This window comes from Oratosquilla oratoria, chromosome 3 (assembly GCF_046742065.1).
Source record: "Oratosquilla oratoria isolate Oo_2021 chromosome 3, ASM4674206v1, whole genome shotgun sequence".
Classification (NCBI taxonomy): domain Eukaryota; kingdom Metazoa; phylum Arthropoda; class Malacostraca; order Stomatopoda; family Squillidae; genus Oratosquilla; species Oratosquilla oratoria.
This window is the reverse complement of record NC_134779.1, coordinates 55,669,442-55,688,682: the sequence shown is the minus strand read 5'-3', so window position 1 is coordinate 55,688,682 and position 19,241 is coordinate 55,669,442. Positions and strand designations below refer to the sequence as shown.

At 39.7% G+C, this 19,241-nt stretch overlaps 1 protein-coding gene across 7 annotated transcripts in view; it reads left to right on the top strand.

The window, feature by feature from the left end:
- Positions 1 to 19,241, top strand: part of CLIP-190 (Cytoplasmic linker protein 190) — a 162,510-nt gene that overhangs the window by 84,505 nt on the left and 58,764 nt on the right. For 2 of the 7 annotated variants that reach the window (XM_076181196.1, XM_076181189.1), the window contains exons 6-9: positions 10,806 to 10,958; positions 11,682 to 12,056; positions 15,728 to 15,899; positions 17,557 to 17,746. In XM_076181196.1, coding sequence (XP_076037311.1) covers positions 10,806 to 10,958; positions 11,682 to 12,056; positions 15,728 to 15,899; positions 17,557 to 17,746 — 890 coding nt within the window. Of the gene's footprint in view, positions 1 to 4,604; positions 4,895 to 5,002; positions 5,298 to 10,805; positions 10,959 to 11,681; positions 12,057 to 15,727; positions 15,900 to 17,556; positions 17,783 to 19,241 lie in introns of those variants that run through there. The other 5 variants (XM_076181183.1, XM_076181210.1, XM_076181204.1 and 2 more) reach the window with 4 other exon arrangements.

The following is a 19,241-nucleotide window of genomic DNA, read 5'->3' as shown; positions in this document are numbered from 1 at the left end:
GTAAGGCCATAATAGACTCATTCAGAGTAAAGTTATACGACATAAACCAACATGCTTGCAACACCTACGTCAAATATGACAGCTAGTGCAACCTGTAGGAGTGAAGCCAATTGTACCATGAGCGGATATTGTTATAATTGTGACGGGCGTAACGCTAATAGATAGAGGGATGGGTGTTGTCGCCGGTGTTTCAATACGCATATCGATGTAGTTAAAGCAATAGAACAAAACAGTGAGATTAGAGACGCGGGAGAGTAGGAAAGAAAGACTACTTATGAAATACTGTTGGTGGTAAAGAGTGCGTGAAAAAACAGTGAATCGCCATCTCGAAGACGCAGGAGGGTGGGAGAGTAAGACATGTTCTTTATTTATGAAATGCTGTTGATGGTAAAGCGTTTGTGAAACTGTTGATGGGACGCCGTTTCGAAGACGACCAGAGGAGAAAAGAAAACGAGAATGAATACTGAAAATAACAAAGTTGTGGAAAAAGAGCAGCGGAACTGAAATTGTTTGGGTGTGACGACAATTACCTCTGCGTGGGAGATTGGAGAGGAAGCATTGCCCTGTGGGGAGGACAAGAGAGGGAGGGATTTTTAACATTCATCTGTTGATTTGATGATTGATTAATTAATTGGACTACTTATGCATATATTTAACTGTTTATCTATTCATATTTGTTTATTTATCTATTGTTTTATTCATCTATATATTTATTGTCTGTTAATTATTCGATGACTTGGTTTAACTATTAGTGTACTTATTCAACTATCTATTCGTATATTTCTAGATAGGACAGTTAACATAAGAATGAAGGAGACTGCAAGGGACCATAAGGCCTACACTATTCAGTTCCATATCCATTACCACCTATCATTCCCATCCTTAAGATTTTCTAACCTTTTCTTAAAGCAACCAATAGTTGTTGCAGGGGGGAGGGGACAATATACGGAGATTTTGTAAATGAGGAAATGCCAATTTCATTCACGTATTTATGTTTACAAGTATACGACAGTTCCTCTCGTATTCTAAGAAACGAGGATAGCTCCATCTTTGTCTATGTCTCTGTTTCTATATCCGTTTATTTCGTCTGGCACTTGAGGAACTTCTTGAAGACGATGCTGGACGGCTCGTGGTCGTCGTCGTCGGCAACTATGTTGTTCACGAAGAATCCTTAGAGCTGTATTTTCTTCAGATTCCTTCCTCCTTCTCCTCCTCCTCCTTCTCCTTCTCCTCCTCCTTCTCCACCACCACCACCACCTACAAATCGTATTCCTTCTATTTGTCCTCAATTTCCACCTTCCCCATTTCCTCCTCTTTCTCCTTCTTCCCCACTTCCTCTTCCTTTTATTTCTCTTTATTCTCCTACTCCCCCACCATCTCCTCCATTTCCTCCTCTTTCTCCTCCTCCCCCACTTCCTCTTCCTCCCACTTCTCTTCATCCTCCTGCTCCTCCACCATCTCCTCCACTTCCTCCTCTTTCTCCTCCTACCCCACCTCCTCCCTTTTACTCTTCTTTATCATCCTGGTCTTCCACTTTTTTCTCTATTTTCTCCGTTCTTCCATCTTTTCCTTATTATCTTCCCAGTCCTCTTTTATTTCCTCCTTCTCTTCCTTACCCTTTACCGCATTCCTCACTTTCATCCTTTTTCTTCTTTGTATTTGTGCATGGATATTATACATAAACGTATAAATATCAATATGTCAATATATATATATATATATATATATGTGTGTGTGTGTGTGTGTGTGTGTGTGTGTGTGTGTGTGTGTGTGTGTGTGTGTGTGTGTGTGTGTGTGTGTGTGTGTGTGTGTGTGTGTGTGTGTGTGTGTGTGTGTGCGCGCGCGTGCGCATTTATACGTGTTTATATAAAAATACACGGATCCACCCTCTCCCACTACCCTCCCTTTACTCCTTACCTCTTCCTCTTCCCCTTCCTCCTCCTCCTCTCCCTCTCGATCAGCTCTTCATCCCCCCTTTGGTTTGCCATAGAAATCTGAAACTCATTATCTAGATTTTCTCTGGCTAGCGAAGATCCTGATATATATATTTCCTTAAGAGTCGCGGTTAAGAATTCCTGATGTTTATCTTCAGAGGCAGAGAAAACCTGTTTCTGCGCTCGCAGCCCTCCCCCCCTCACTTCCTCCCTCCTTCACCACGGCAAGAGACTATGTATGTGAGAACTACGTTCATTGCACTGGCTGAGTTTGTTTACATTCCTGGAAAAAAGATTCGGATCCCCAACTCTTACTCTCACTCTTTCTCTCTCTCTCTCTCTCTCTCTCTCTCTCTCTCTCTCTCTCTCTCTCTCTCTCTCTCTCTCTCTCTCTCTCTCTCTCTCTCTCTCTCTCTCTCTCTCTCTCTCTCTCTCTCTCTCTCTCTCTCTCTCTCTCTCTCTCTCTCTCTCTCTCTCTCTCTCTCTCTCTCTCTCTCTACACACATATACACACGTGTGAATGTATCTATGCACATGTATATATGTCTAGCCAGCCATCATGCATGTCAACTCTCTTTTTCTCTCTCTCTTACTCTCTAGTCTCATTTCTCCCACCACTCCCTCTCTGCCACCCCATTCCCCACTCTCTCTCACTCTCTTTCAAGGGGTCACGCGTGATTACGAGAGCTTTGGTCATCTCCCTCCATCCCCACAGGCACGCAATCTCCTACTCCTCCTCCTCCTCCTCCTCCTCCTCCTCCTCCTACTCCTCCTACTCCTCCTCCTCCTCTTCCATCCAAGACTTCGTCGATTGCTTATGGGGAGAGATCATCATCGACATTTTCGCAAATTGTCGCGTCTTTCACACGAAGTGCAATGGATGAAATTACAGCCTCACCGTCAGTCACCACCTCGGCGCCGTCACCACAACCACCATCAATGTAATCATCACCATTATCACCCTTACCATCATGGTGTCAGCATAAGACGAAAAACACACACATACAAGGCTTAGTGGTGTAGTAGTACCGACCTTGCCTACTAACTCAGCGGTCCTGAGTTCGGTCCCCGTTCATAGCTGAAAAATATCACAGTAATCAATGCCGGTACCCACTCCTTTGGGCAAGGAGTTGGTGTGTGTGTGTACATGCGTGTGTTTGTTGTGTGTGTGTATTCACCTCGGATCTGCTGCAGCCTCTGTTCGAGACAGCCAGACACCACCCTACGGCAGTGAGCTCAGAGCTCATTATTTGCCGATCTCTGGGTAGGTCTGAGACCACTCACACACCACACACCGGGACAGCAAGGTCACAACTCCTTGACTAACATCCCGTACCTACTCACTGCTAGGTGAACAGGGGCTACTGTGTGTGTGTGTGTGTGTGTGTGTGTGTGTGTGTGTGTGTGTGTGTGTGTGTGTGTGTGTGTGTGTGTGTGTGTGTGTGTAAGGTCACAGCATTGCCCATAGCTCGGCCCGTGTATGACCTCTGAGCTCTCATTCGGGAAGGTGATAGTTGCCGATCACAGGTCTGGCACGTGGTCCAAGACCATAGTGAATCACTATACAAGTTTGATCATTGGAGACAAAGAGACGGGACCTCACGAACATATGTCCTATCCTGTATATTACATTTCCTTGAATATACACCACCTATGGTGTATCACTGAATTGCCGGAAGAGGTAATATTCACCAAGATTGCAAACAAACCGGCTAAACCAGATTTGGTGATGTGACGAGAATACCAAAGTATCAGAGAATATGCTAACAGTGTCTGCCTCTTATGGTCAATTCATTTGGTCTTGATCTTGACAATGTTGTAATACAAGAAACCAATTGCAAACACACACACTCATACACTCACACACACACACACACACACACACACACACACACACACACACACACACACACACACACACACACACACACACACGACTTGACGGCGCAGTGGTAGAGTTCCCGGCCGCCACTACGGCGGTCCGGGTTCGAATCCCGCTCAGGGCTGAGAGAATTTCAGTATCGCTGCGCTGCGAGTCGTTACTCCAGCTCTCATGGGCGGGGTGTTGGGTGTGTGTATGCTTGTAAGGTCACAGCATTACCCATAGATCGGTCATATGAGCGCTGAGCTCTCTTCCGGGAGGGAAATAGCTGTCGATCAGGAGTCCAACACGTGATCCAAGACCATGGTGAATCACACACACTTAAATAGAAACACTACAGCGTGAGATTTGTGTCCTGGTTTGAATACAATAAAAATAACTATCATTGAATGAGCACACATATAAAAGTAAAGGTGAATCCCTTCGCCAATTTAAAAGCTAAATGAAATTACCTGTCGTCAGGCTGATTACAAAATATAAAACAAATACATCTCGGCACCAACGGGGCACCACATATTTGAATGAAATCGTCTGGCATTTCCTGGGACGGAATTAGTGGCGGAAAACCTGGCGCCCCATTTGGGTCTGACTTGGCCTGCAGCAATCCTCTGCTTTCGTGTTCCTCAGCCAGGTACTTGTCATTGAAAATAGAAATACGTTCATAGTTCCTGTTAAGGCTGAAAAAGATGCTACGACATGCAAACTTAATCGTTTCTGTATCTTCAGAATGTTTGTAAACTGTTCACCAGTCTTACATTGCTCCCTTTTGATAAAATTATTTAGTGAAACAGCTGTGAGCGATTATAGATTAATCAAGCATATTGTCAGGACTAGAAATATTGAGTTTGAAATAATTATACTTTACTTAACATCGTATCTAAACGTTAACTCACAAAGTCATGCAAAACAATGGACAACAGGCAAATTTATGGCGCCACTTCCAATTACGGTGAGATGAGATATCTCGGAATTCGCACGAACAGTCAGCTGAGTTCACGTGACCGTTGTATGTTATACGTTGCGACACATACGGGAAAGGGAGAGCGTGTTGCGAGAGTGAGGCCAGCGAACGAATTGGGTAACGGTAGTGGTTGTGTTATTCCTATTGTGAGGATGTGAGTAGTGATGTTACTCCCCTGATGATTCTTTAAATGAGTGTTAAACAGACGAGTTGGGTTTCGTTTAGGAGTGAGTATCATCAGTGTGTGAGATGGTTGATGCTGCAAACTCTGAGAGGTCGTAGTGGGAGAAGAATAACAAACACTAAAGTGAAGTGATCGCGTATGTACCCCAGATAACATTTGAGGAGCTCGGATTAGGAGAGCTCCTTCAGGGCAGCAGACAGGCTCGTGTTGATAAATGCAACATTTAGAGCACAATGGGAAGCATCAAACGCCCCTTAGGGACGGCAGGAAGGTCTGCCTCCCTGCCAGCAAGCAGCGCAGTTCCTGGCGGTAAAACAGCAAAGAAATTGGCAACAGGTTTGTGTATTCCATTTAATTTTCCCTTTAAGCTACTAGTACTGGGGACATTATGTATGTGTTGTTATTAATGAGGTATTTATTTCAGAGGCTTGAAGTACTGATATGTTTTTATTGCCAAGGGTTTCTTAACAATGATGGACATGACTTCCTCTGTGACTTCTCTCTGTAATATCCTCCAGAAGAACCAGATTTATGCCTGTCATATATGGCTGCATCAGAGATATGTATAGTATTTGTGTTTGTCATGTTCATGTTCACATTCATGAAAGTGTATGAATTAGATGTTAAAAATTAATGCAAAATAATCAGATTTAGGCCTTGTTTGTGTTGTAGGCCAAACACCTGATCTCATAAATCTAGCACTGTAATGCATAGGGCAGGTATCATTAATCCTGGTAATGGTTATTAGCAAACTGATCTATACAAATATGAGTAAAAATTTAGGATATATCCGATTGATGTTGTTTATCATGGTCAAGACTAAATATGATTTTGAGGAAACTCGTGTACTAGCGGTCACATCTGGTCAAGGTCCGCTGAAGGAGGACTCAGATTCAGAGTCCTGACCTACACAAGCTTGATGTGATCTGGACATATAGGTCTAGGACCTGCGTCCATAATCCACGTGAGGTAAGGTTTTAATAGACACTCCTGGAGCACGGTTCTCCTGTCTAACAACAAAATTTGATCCTCCACCCCTCCTATGTTAAATATAGCAAAATTAATTACCTGCAATTGGTTTTATAACCATAAGATTTAATTAATTACTTTGAATGTACAAGTGATTGTTGTTTTTTTATTTTGTCATGTTCAACACCAGAGGGGTGATGGAACAAATTGTGTTGCTGGATGATACTTCAGGAGTGCCTATTAATATAATATGAATGAATATTGAATCCTATAGTTAATATCATATGTTCATACTTGTTATATAATATTGTAGGATTTACATGTTAGAGTGCCCCCAAACCTGACCATAATAAAATGGATATGTTCCAAATTTTAATTCAAATGGGAGACTTGTTTAGTAATTCATTGCATGATTTAATATTCATTCTTAGTATTAAGTGACTTTTAATATACAGTATATAGGTCTACATGTTATTTTCACCTTATAGCTCAGTTTTGATGGAAAAAAAAGGATAGGTGGCATTTTGTTGTGCTAATGTTACATTATATTAGGATAGGTTTTGCCAAATGTTGGCTGGGATTTCTAAAATTTTGCTGTTCTTATCAGTCAACAGGCAGTGGTGTTTGTGTTTTTTTCATAGACACAATTGCAATATGAGTATCATGTACAGGTAAACGTCGACTTACGATGGCCGCGACTTACGATTGTTCGACTTTACGATGACGACGACGACGACGACGACATGATAATTTAACCCCTTCCATACGGTGCCGCACACGTAGGCGTCATGAGGAGCAAGTGGATTCGCGACGCTGCCATATCGGCGTCTTGATTATATTTATTGTAGTCGCCCCTGTGTTTTTACATTCTCTCAAATGATTCATTCTCTGTGGTTTTCAAAATTCGCGGGTGAAAGAGAGAATGATCTATATAAGCGGTGACTATATTTTATGATGCGAGTATTATTACGTCACGTACGGCTGGCATTGGCTGCTGCCCGCGAGATTTAAGTTCAGTACTGAAAATACATATTATAGTGTTTGAATATGTATCTCTGGTGGTTAATATACAGGTAGGCTAGGTACAGTGACCACGGAACAGAGTGGGGATCGACTTACGATGAGATCGTCTTACGATGGCTCTATCGAAACCTAATGCCATCGTAAGTCGACGTTTACCTGTATAATCAAATCATATTCCGGCCCACTCAAATAGTTAAACAATAGGAGAAAAGCTACTATTCAATCACAATGTGGAGATGGGACTAGCATAGATTGCCTGACAGGCTTGATAATTATTGTATGAAGAAAATATTGGATTAGTCAGAAATCACTGTTTAGTGAAAAATAGCATCATCATTATAATGTACACCTATCCCTCAATTTATTGGACAAAGGGGTTGGGCATTGGTCTAATATGTATAGTAAATTAAACATATTTACTGTAATTTAACATCAGACATACCAATGATTGTAAAGATGAGTTCTTGATAGGCTATGATTGTATAGAGGGGGAATCAAAATTTTATTTTGAGTCACTGCATTTTGTCCACTGTCATTGAAATCCATTAGATAAAGGTCTGTTAAATTCAGGGCTGAGTGTAGGCTTCCCACCTCTGTAATTAAACTTAGCAACATGCTCATTATATTATGTTTAACACTTTCGCTGTGGAAGGTTTTCCCTTGTTTGAGTGTGTGTGTGTATTTACTGAGGTAAATATATATATGTGTGTGTTTGGCTATTATATATGTATACACACACACTTTGAAGCCAGCTATGATAAACTGAAGAATATATAAACCAAAATCTTAACCTTGAAGACCAAATCAAAGAAAGAAAAAAGAAAATGGAAGCAACATAACAAACCATGGGAAATACACAGTTCAGAAATATTGAGATGGAAACAGCCTGGAAACTCATAGAAACATGCATACAACCAATAATAACTTATGCAGGTGAAACATGGATGCCAAACAAAAGTTGAGAAAAAATGCTGAACCAGATATAAGAGATAAGAAGAATACTAATGGGACCCCAATCAACACTACTAGAATAAGTGTACATTGAAATGGGGTTGCTGGACATAACAGCAGTTATAATAAAAAACAGACTGAACATGGAGAAAAAATAAAACAAAATTCCAGAATACCTGAGAACCAAAATTATAGACAAATGGACAAAAAATGGATGGAAGGAATGAACAAAAAAGATAAAAAATGCCACAAACACCAATGATAACAACCATGCACAGCAAAAACTTGTACAAACACTTTGAAAACAAAAGAAATGAACATACAAAGAATAAATCCAAGCTGCAGGCACCTACAAACAAAACCAGGAAAGCAGGTGTAAGACCAGAATATATGAAAACAGTTTACCAGACAAGAGGCATCAATAATATTCAAAACTAGAACAAGAATCCTAAAAGTAAAAAATAACTACAGAGGTAAGGAGATTTGATATCAAATGGAGAAAATCCAACATACCAAAACTGAGGAATGCATACTATTGGAGTGCCCAAGCATTCATACTAACAATGCATACAAAGTCATTATCACTGACAGTGACTTAAACAAACTGAAAAGAACAGTAAACAACATTGGCTATAACATGAACACACTAATAAACCCAAATAATGCAAACCAAAACAGTGTAGCTCACTAAGAAATTAGGTAGAGCAATCTGGCTAACCAGAGATGCACACTATTATATATACTGTATATGAAATGGGACCCCTGTACACTACAGTTAGGTAAAAGATAAATGCACACATACACATGCATATGCACATTTAAGTCTTCAAAGTTAACCCCTTCCATACGGTGCCGCACACGTAGGCGTCATGGACTTAGATCTCGGTGGCAGCAGCCAATGCCAGCCGTACGACGTGTCGTAATAATACTCGCATCATAAAATATAGTCACCGCTTATATTGATCGTTCTCTCTTCACCCGTGAATTCTGATAACCATAGAAAATGCGATTACAAAAGAATTAGAAAGAATGTCATTATGGAGGGGCGACTACAATATATATAATCAAGACGCCGATATGGCAGCCTCGCGAATACACTCGCTCCCCATGACGCCTACGTGTGCGGCACCGTATGGAAGGGGTTAAGCAGTAACCTATTGTCAACACTTGTACATGTTACTATCTATTCATGTCATGCGCTACCAGTTATCTTATTATACTTAGGTATGAAACATCCTTTATCTTCAAAAGAACATTAAATCATATAGAGTTGTAGTTATTTACTATACTTTATGGTTTGTAAGACACAACTGCCATGCAGAGAAAGGCTAGAATAATAGCCCTGTATTGAAATCTTTCATAAACTATTGAGTTGCTGAAATACCCTTCAGTAGGCTACAGGTACCAAGCCCAACTCGTGAATAATGTTACCGGGTATTGTTTAATTGAACATAATTTTGTTTTTTCCTAAGTATAATTTTACAAGCAATTCAAGCCAAATTCCAATATAAATTAATTAATTAACAAATGTAAAGAATATAGACTGAGTCACAGGTAAGAATATAATAGAATACTAAGGATAGCTCAAAAAAGCCTAATAAAGAGTTTATTTCCATTGAGGTTATCACTAATTTGTAGTAATTTTAAGATATCATTGTAAATATTTGTTGGATAATGTAAAATGATTAATTATGAATCAATTGTTCAATAATTATGAATCAATTGTTCAATAGTTATGAATCAATTTCAGTAATTATGAATCAATTGTTCAATAGTTATGAATCAATTTCAGTAATTATTAATCAATTGTTCAATAGTTATGAATCACTTTCAGTAATTATGAATCAATTGTTCAATAGTTATGAATCAATTTCAGTAATTATGAATCAATTGTTCAATATGAGCATCCAAATGTACAAAGTTAAACAGTACTTAACCTTTTCATAACACTTCACATGTACTGTCAAATCCATGTCATAGAATGTAATCCATGCATAAAGGAAGTGGCTGTGTTGTATTTGTTTCCAGTAATACCAATACCCTTTGTCTAATAGCTGTGGTATCTGCTGGTGTATTTCAGCATTTTGGTATAATCTTTCCAATAAGCCTGTTATTGTGGAAGGCTAAACAGAAAATTATTAATCCGTAAGTCTGTTAAGGTATCACAATTTTTTCTGTATTGCTTTTATGATATAATGTTGGGCCTCTTCCCCTCCTTCCCTATATGTGTATATATATATATATATATTTTTTTTCTTTTCTTTTCTTTTCTTTTTTTCTATTTACTTATTTATTCATTTACATATTTTTTCTTTTCTTTTTTCCTCATTGTAACTACATGTGTTAAGGTTATAGTAACTGATTAAACAAAGTTGGAACCCTATATGCAGCTAAGTACAGAATGTGGAATATGTTGTATACAGAAGGCTTTTGAATGATGCAATTCAGTGGCAGTAAACATCAGAAACTCCAGTAAAATTATGGTCACAAATAGTAGCCCTATTATTGTGATTAATCATTAATATATCACAGGTAATTATAGTATGAAAATATTGTAATTACCTGTAATATCATAGGAAATTACAGTGGGCGGAAGACAGGGGTGACCATTCATCCAAGAGGAGCTAACGGGAGTGGGAAAGAAATGGTTGATGGATGGAAGAATGGGTGGAAGTGGTTGCATATCTTGGCTGGATACCTACCTTTTAAGAGGGAAGAGGTCTTTGGTATATAGAAAGAATTACAATATATATTTTCATATAATAGATAATTAGATTATAAATAGTTGGCACCCAGTATGTTTCAACTGCTAAGGCAAGACCAATTGATTGGTAGAATAACAATTTTTATTTATGTGAATTTCTAACATTTGGGTACTAATTTTAATGCTCGTTTTCACAGATGCATCAGTGGTGTTGACAGAGGACACGGACAGCTTCATTATCGGAGACAGAATATGGGTTGGTGGAACACGCGCAGGACACATTTCATACATTGGAGAAACACAGTTTGCTCCTGGGGAGTGGGCAGGTGTTACTCTTGATGAACCTATTGGTAAGTAACCTTTTTCAGGGTTGTGGTTACTGGCCTTAACCAGTGGCGATTCTAGGACTATGAAAGTGGGAGGGCCAGCTGAAAAACTGGGGGGGGGTGGCCCTCCCACCCCCACCGCCTTAGAATCGCCACTGTGTGTGATGCCGTGACGCGGTCTGTACCACAGTAGTATTTACCAAGGTGTAAATATATATATATATATATATATATATATATATATATATATATTTATATATATATATTTATATATATAAATATATATTTGATTTAAAAATAGGATATGCAAAAAAAACTGGGGGGCCAACCTGGGGGCCAGCTGAAAAACTGGCAGGGGGGGGGGTATGGCCCTCCCAGGGCCCCCCCTAGAATCACCACTGGCCTTAACCCCTGCAGACCTGGTATACCTATCAGTTGACTTAAAACAAATTGTTATTTGAACAGTTATTGTGGGCTGAAAAGCTTTGTGTAGTTTTAATTCACACAGACTGTAGGATGTTCCTCAGTGGAATAGGATCAGATGGTTTTAAATAGAACCTAACTTGTAAAGTATACCACTAGACCTGATGGTAAAATGGATACCTTGGTATCATCACACATGTCGGTAACAGTTTTCAGTTGCACAGTTCTAGTATTATCTTAAAGGAGAGCAAGTATGTATGATATATATGTATATGTATTTGGCATGAGTTGTTCTTGCTAGACTAATTAGCTGTCTCATTACAGGAAAGAATGATGGAAGTGTTGCTGGTATACGTTACTTCCAGTGCGAGGCCAAGAAAGGTGTTTTCTCCCGGTTGACACGTTTATCCAGGGTGCCACTTACCGACCAGGATATTGAAATTCTGAACACAAAGGCTGCATCTACCAAAGGGTCAGACTCACCCAAAACCAATGGCACACCCACACCTAGTGTGACATCAGGTCCGACCTCCACTCCCTCCTCCACCTTGCGCAAACCCTCCACCACTACTAATGCCTCTGTAGCTTCCCATGCTTCCAATGCTGCCACTCCTACTGCTGCCAGTAGAGTGGCCTCTTCTATCTCCAGTAGAGCCTCGCCTGCTCCTGCTGCTAAGCCAGCTGCTAGTCGTACCACAGGTAATGATTATGTGCAACCTATTACTCTGGTTGTTGGAACGAATTAGATTTTGTGGTATGGTTTGTATCTCAAACACATAGATTATAAGTAGATGAATTGATTATTGTGAACTATTGCAACTGTTTGCAGTTAAACACATAATTCACATGTTCCTAGAGGTGCATATCACATACTCAAAACTGGAGTAGAATGTAAAATATTACTTAGAGAACTTTGTATGATTTAGTGCTTTAGTTCAACTTTGTATGATTTAGTACTTTAGTTCACTAGCCAAAGAGTAGATTTCTTTTAAACTTGCACTTATGAGGATTTAGAAAGTAAAATGATTGGCCTTCTAAGTTAAGGTGCATTTGGGACAATATTCTTGTCAAGATACTATTTGTTTGTCATCACCACATAGAAAGTAGGGTACTTTCTACCCATGCAAGACATGAGTTGGTTCATTGTTTGGGGAGAAAAGCTGGAAGCTGCATCCTCTGGACCAACAGTGGGTGATGGGAGATTCTTTATTTGCCATTTCTTTCCAATACTTTGGAGAATGGCACCTTGTTAAAGTTGTGTTTTGACTTTGTTTTGCAATTATGGGTGAAAAAGAATCTCAGGGTCAGTCAGGGAATTTGTGTCAATATATTTGTGATCTACAAGAGGATAAGGAAAATGCAGACACAGGAAATAAGAAAGTCATCTTATGGAGATCTAATAGTAAGATTCATATGTATTGGCCCAAAAAGTTGTAGTAACTTTGTTTAGGTTAAGGGAAGTAAGGGTTTTCTGGTTTCCTCTCAAGGAAAGAATTTTGAAACTATCATATTTTCAAATTTTAAAACTTGGCATAAAATGATGTTTTTGTCTACTCCATAAGTTCTGAGTGGCTGAAAAATCCGGGAGGGGTTTGTCACGATATAATGAAGCAGTTGGATAAACCAGGTCCAGTTGTGGAGATACTGAGTCTTGCTGTATCACCATTGGCTTTTCTAGCATGTCGGAAGAAAAGGATAACTGACCTTTCATATATGATAGGTTTAGATGGGTGTAGGGTGTGTGTGTGTGTACTTTGACTGAGGCACCCAGAGAAAGGGCCTTTTGGTATGTATACATAAAACCTTCAACTTGAGATATAGCCTCTTCAATATTTTAATAGTGTAGGAGTGGGAGTGGGTATATGCTTTTTGACTTGGCTACCTCCCAGGTAAGGAGGGAACGCTCTTGGTAAATAGATAGCATTTTATATAATTTCAAATATTGTGGGGAAGAAGTATAAGGTAAGTGATATGGCAAATATTGGTGGTGAAGAAGTGTTTATGTATTTTGTAGACAGACTCCACAACAAAATGATGTTTGTTTCTCATAGAAATAAACATATAGTTCCCTGCTCTGTGGGTACCACTTTTGCTTTTCAAATTGCTTGCAATGAGCTGTGTTTGGAAATCATATTAAAGAATCAATCAATCATAGTTCCCTGCTCTATGGGCAGCACTTTTGGTTTTCAAATTGCTTGCACTGAACTGTTTTTGCAGGAGGTCAGCTTAAAGCTACTGTATTGCATCAGAAAGCTTCTTGAAATATGATTTCAGTATAATACCCAAGTTTCTATTGTTACTGTTGATTTTTTGATCCAGTGGGCAGAGAGGGGCCTTTTGGCACTCTCAGCTGAGGCCTTCAAGCATCTTGAGATCAGTAACATCATGTTGCATTCTGGATAAAAGCAGTGTTGGATATTATTATCCTTTTTATGAGTCCCTACATTACTGAAGGCTAAGTATCCATTCATGAATAAAATCATACTATTTGTTTATTTATGTGGGCAGGGGGCAGGGTTAGACCTTTATCCACAATGAGCTAAGCTAGAAGTGAAACAGATTGGTGTGGTATATACATACACATACCATCAGCTGTTTCCCCCCTTACAAGGGAGGTAGCCAAAAAACATACATACACATACCAAAGGCTCTATCCCCCTTACAAGGAAGGTAGCCAAAAAACAAAGGCATAAAAACCACTCCCACCCATTCCATCCCCACATACTCCACTCCCATCCACCCCCTTCCCTCCCTCTTGGCTTCTCCTGGATGACAGGTCATCCCTGAATCTCGCCCATTGTCCTGAGTCAGAAACAGTGTCGCAAGACATAGTACATTCACAGCAAGGCCACTTCATTAAATCAGCAACTTCCCCTCTCCTTCCCCCTCATGCACAAAAGGAGAAGACAGGGAGAAATCCCCTTGGGCTGGGTCAATTTATTTTTCACACATACTCCCTCACCCCCATCCCCCCACCCACTCCCCCTCATGCATCACAGCATCATCCATACACAACCATTCTCCATTCTCCCCTATCTTTTGACCTCTCCGGTCCTTCCTCAACAGACATTCCCCTCTTTCCCAAAGCCCCTTTCACCCCATCCATCCATCTCATCTTTGGTCACCCCCTCATGTTCACTCCTACCTCTGCCTTCCACATCTCTTTTAATAATCTTTCTTCACTCATTCTTTCCATGTGTCCAAACTATCCCAATACTCTTTCATCAATCCTATCTCCCAACTCCCTTTGCACCCCTGTTCTCCTCCTCACCTCTTCATTTCTCACTCTATCCAGCCTAGTAACCCCTATCATACTTCTCAGGCATCTCATCTCGAACACATTCAAACTCCTCTCTTTCTCTCTTATGTTCCATGTTTCAGCCCCATACAGTGCTGTTGGCACAATCACTCCTTCATACAATCTCCTCTTAGCATCCATTCCCAAATGTCTATTTCTCATTACACTTTTTAATAAGAAATAGGCAAAAAACAAAGGCATAAAATCCACTCCCACCCTTTCCATCCCCACATATTCCACTCTCATTCATCCCCCTCCCTCCCTCTTATCTTGGCTCCTCCAGGATGATGGATCATCCTTGCATCTTGCCCACTGCCCTGAGTCAGAAGCAATGTAGCAAAACACAGCACATCCACGGCAAGGCCACTTCATTTAATTGCTAACCCCCCCCTCTCTGTCCCCTCATGCAGAAAGGAGAAGATCGGGGAGAAATCCCTTCAGGCTGTATCAAAATATCATTCACACTTACTCCCTCACCTCCCATCCCCCACCCACTTGCTTCCATGCATCACAGCATGATCCATACACAACCTTTCTCCACTCACCCCTATTTTCCATTTTCTCCCTTCCTTTTTCAACAGACATTCCTCTCTTTCCCAATGGCCCTTTTACCCCATCCATCCATCTCATCCATGGTTGTGTCATGTTCACTCCTTCCACCTCTGCCTTCTACACAACATTAATATAGTCCCAAAGTATTCTACTCAAACATTTACAATAATCCCACAGTACATCCAAATGATAACTCACGTTGCTCACAATACAGGCTCTCCACAACGAAGATCCAAACTCCTTCGGAAATCAACCCAGCAGAGAAATCATTCCCAAGACAAGCAAGAGTTGAACTGGCGTACTTACATGTAATACTAACATAGACATCAGTTGATCCAGATTCACCCACCATGCAGAAGACACATAACACCTCATACTACACTGTCCTACACTCCTAAGATGAACCAGTGGCTGTGGCCAACTGCTTCAGAGCTATGGGTCTCCTGCAAGAGAGAACTAGGGAAATAGATTGATTGATATGACCTTTGTTTCATTTATTCATTTATTTTGTGTGTTTTAGGTTCTACTGGTGAGTTGAAAGTGGGAGATAGAGTGGTGATCAACAGTACATCTGGGGTCAAGTGTGGAACTCTGCAGTTTCTTGGCAAGACTGACTTTGCAGATGGCATCTGGACAGGCGTAGAACTTGATGAACCGAATGGCAAGAATGATGGAACAGTTGCTGGCAAAAGGTAGGCTATTCTCAGTGGATATATAAAAGTATATAAACATCAATTACTTGACCACTGTCTCTATAAGTAGGGATCAGGTTTTTGGTGTATGGGCTTTATGTACAACCTGAAAGATTTTTTTTTTTTTTCCCTCTCCAATGGATTCATGAGTGGACAAGGGTGGAGGGTCACCAAGTAATGAAGTGGTGGGGGTAAACTAGTTTCAGCTGTTGGGCTTTGCTGCAGAGGTGTTGAGCCTTGCTGTATTGCTTCTGGACCACACATTGGGCAGGAACCCAGATAACCCTTTATTCATAAGGAGTTAAGATGAAAAAGACAACAAATGGGTGTTGGATGGACATGGGATATATGAAGTGGGTCCATTCCTTGGCTGGCCACCCCCCTTATAAGGGGGAAAGTGCCTTTTGGTATATGTATACACTTTAATCAAAATCTTTATTCATTCTTTCCATATACCCAAACCATCCTGGTATTCTTTGATCAACCCTATCTACCCTCTCCCTTTCTATCCCCACTCTGCCTCATCTTCATGGGGAGAGTGTGGATGGAAATAGCTGGCTACAGGTCTTTCGTTTAATTTTGCCTCCCAATCTGTAAGCTGAAGCTCCTGACGTAGTTCTATGAACTGAGCTTTACTGAAATCGGGTATTTTAGAAACACAAGTATCTATTCTAAAATTGTTTAGGAGTTTGAATCTAACTAGGTTGTGATCGCTATTTGCAACAGATTCACTGACTTCTACATCAGTTACCATGCTTTCGCGGCTAGTGATCAAAAGATCGAGTAAGTTTCCATATCTTGTGGGCTCTTTTACATGCTGAATTAAGTAATTGTCACCAAGAAAATCAAACAAGCGACTACCTATATGGCCATGTTCAAGGGGTATCCAATCAATGTCAGTAAAATTGAAATCACCCATTATCAATAAATCCCGGTCACAGAAACTAGACAGTTCTTGAAATAACAGTTTGTCGTCTGCTAATGATAATGTCTTTGGCCTATATATTACACCTATATTAATTTTTTGTCCATTTGTTTGGGTTAACTCAACCCACAAACTATCATATGCATCCTGTTTCACTTTCTGTAAAACACAAGCATGAACATTGTTTTTAACGTACAATAGAACACCCCCACCTTTTTTGTGGTTTCTATCCTGATGAAAGTGTTTAAATCCCGCAATATTAAATTCAGCTTCGAACTCTGTACCATTTAACCATGTCTCAGTTATTCCTATCATATCGAGATTTTCGCTTTTGACATACGCCTGTATTTCTTGAAATTTGTTTCTAATACTACGAGCATTAAAGTACATGGTTTTAAGAAACTCGTGATTATTTCTTTTTGACACATTTTGAATTTCAATATCATATCTTACATTATCATTTTGTTTTTCATTTATACCTTGCTCTATATTATTATTTGGTCCTTCATTGACGTTCAATGCCTCATTAACATTTCTCCTATCAAAATTAACATATACCAAAGGCTTTTTCCCCCTTACACGGGGGTAGCCAGTGCAATTTTGTACATACATACAAATACCAAAAGCTTTTTCCCCCTTACATGGGGGGGTAGCCAGTGCAATTTGTACTGGAATGAAATAGAATTGCTGTATATACTATTTTGAATGAGATTTTCATTTGGCTCTTGGCAGATATTTTGAGTGCAAGAACAAGTATGGCTTATTTGCACCAATTGCGAGGGTCAGCAAGCACACTGGCAGCCCACGTCGTCCCTCTTCCACCATCCCAGCACGGACTCCCATGCGCCGCTCAGGGAGTCGTGAATCCATTGGGTCTTCTTCGGTTGCTTCATCCACAACTTCATCCGTGAGGGGAACGAGGGTAAGGCTTGGGGTCACATCCCTCTCGCCCCGTCAGGTAGAGTACCCTTGCCCTTTGCTGCTGTTTTTGGGTGGGAAATGAAGGACATGTTTTCTTCGTGATTAAACAAATTGTATATTTGAATATAAAAAAAAGATCACCTACTTACAGTGAGAGCAGGTGCTGCAGTCCTTCAGTTCCTCCAAACAGCAAAGGAAGAGGGTTAGCTAGCCAGTCAGACTTAATCACCACTTTAGTGCTGCTGCATGTCTAAGCATGCCAAGGGCATCTATACGTAGGCTTTGATCTCTCTTGACAGTTGGTTTGGATTTCTTTTTATCTTTGTACAATAATTATATATGTACATAGTTTCAGACTAACAGTATTACAAAAGAAATAGACTCCATATGTTGATGTGAATTGACATTGATGTTTCTTTGCCTTATGTGAATATAACAATAACATCTTCACAAATTACCTGCATCCTCCCTGATACTTCTCAATTTTTTATTTATTTATATATATAATTTTTATTTTATTTTTCCTTCTAACAAGGTTAATATAATATTTGAAAACAACTTATTTTGGATTTGCTCATCTTTTGTCAGAATATCCACCTTTTTCTCCAAGTTGTCCCATAGATGGGAAGAAATAATGATTACTTTGAACAGTGTAGGCTCTTAGCATTGATATAGCATAGCTTAGTGAAGTCACATTGAAATGCTGGAGAAAACCATCACTAAAGTTAATATTACCAGTATTTTTAATTTTTTGATATACCAGCTTTTACTTGTATATTTGTGTGCATGTGTGTATATATATATTTGTGTGTATTTGTGTTTGAATGTTTATGTGGAAAAAATAATCAAAATTTAAATCCGCTTGGTGAAGGTCAGTGGCAACTGAACAGGTGCACACCATGTCCTTACCTAAGAATTCTGTGTTGCATATTGGGGAAGCTTTTGGAATTAACAAAATCGTAGTCCATCCCAGTCTTATCAGTATTAAGTTTCATATTATAGCATTATCACCATAACTGCACCTGCTTGGCTGTTGAACTTGAACACTCAGTGCGTCAGCCAGTGAGTTATAGTTATGATATTGCTATAGTGTGAGGTTTATTATTGACATAGACGTAAGGATAGACTTAGGTGTACTTATTTAAGTTTTTAATAAGCTTTTTTGATGTTTATATAGTTTGTTGAATGTTACATTAACATATGTTTTGCAGTTGACAAAAGAAGTTTATTTCTAATGATTTTGATATTCACTGTGAACGTCCACACTAGTTTAAGAAAATAATTATATGGAACACATCTATATAAAGCAGATCAAGTATTTGGAAATGGATCATTATATGAGAATTCTTTATCCTCATGAGTCCTGAGAGGAAGTGATTTGATCCTTGATCATTTATGGTCAGGTAATAGATATGTAATAGGGCATTCAGTTTGCAAGGCATCATAGAACTGTGGAGCCCTCTATGGTCACAGGTTCTCCTGTTAAATACAGATAG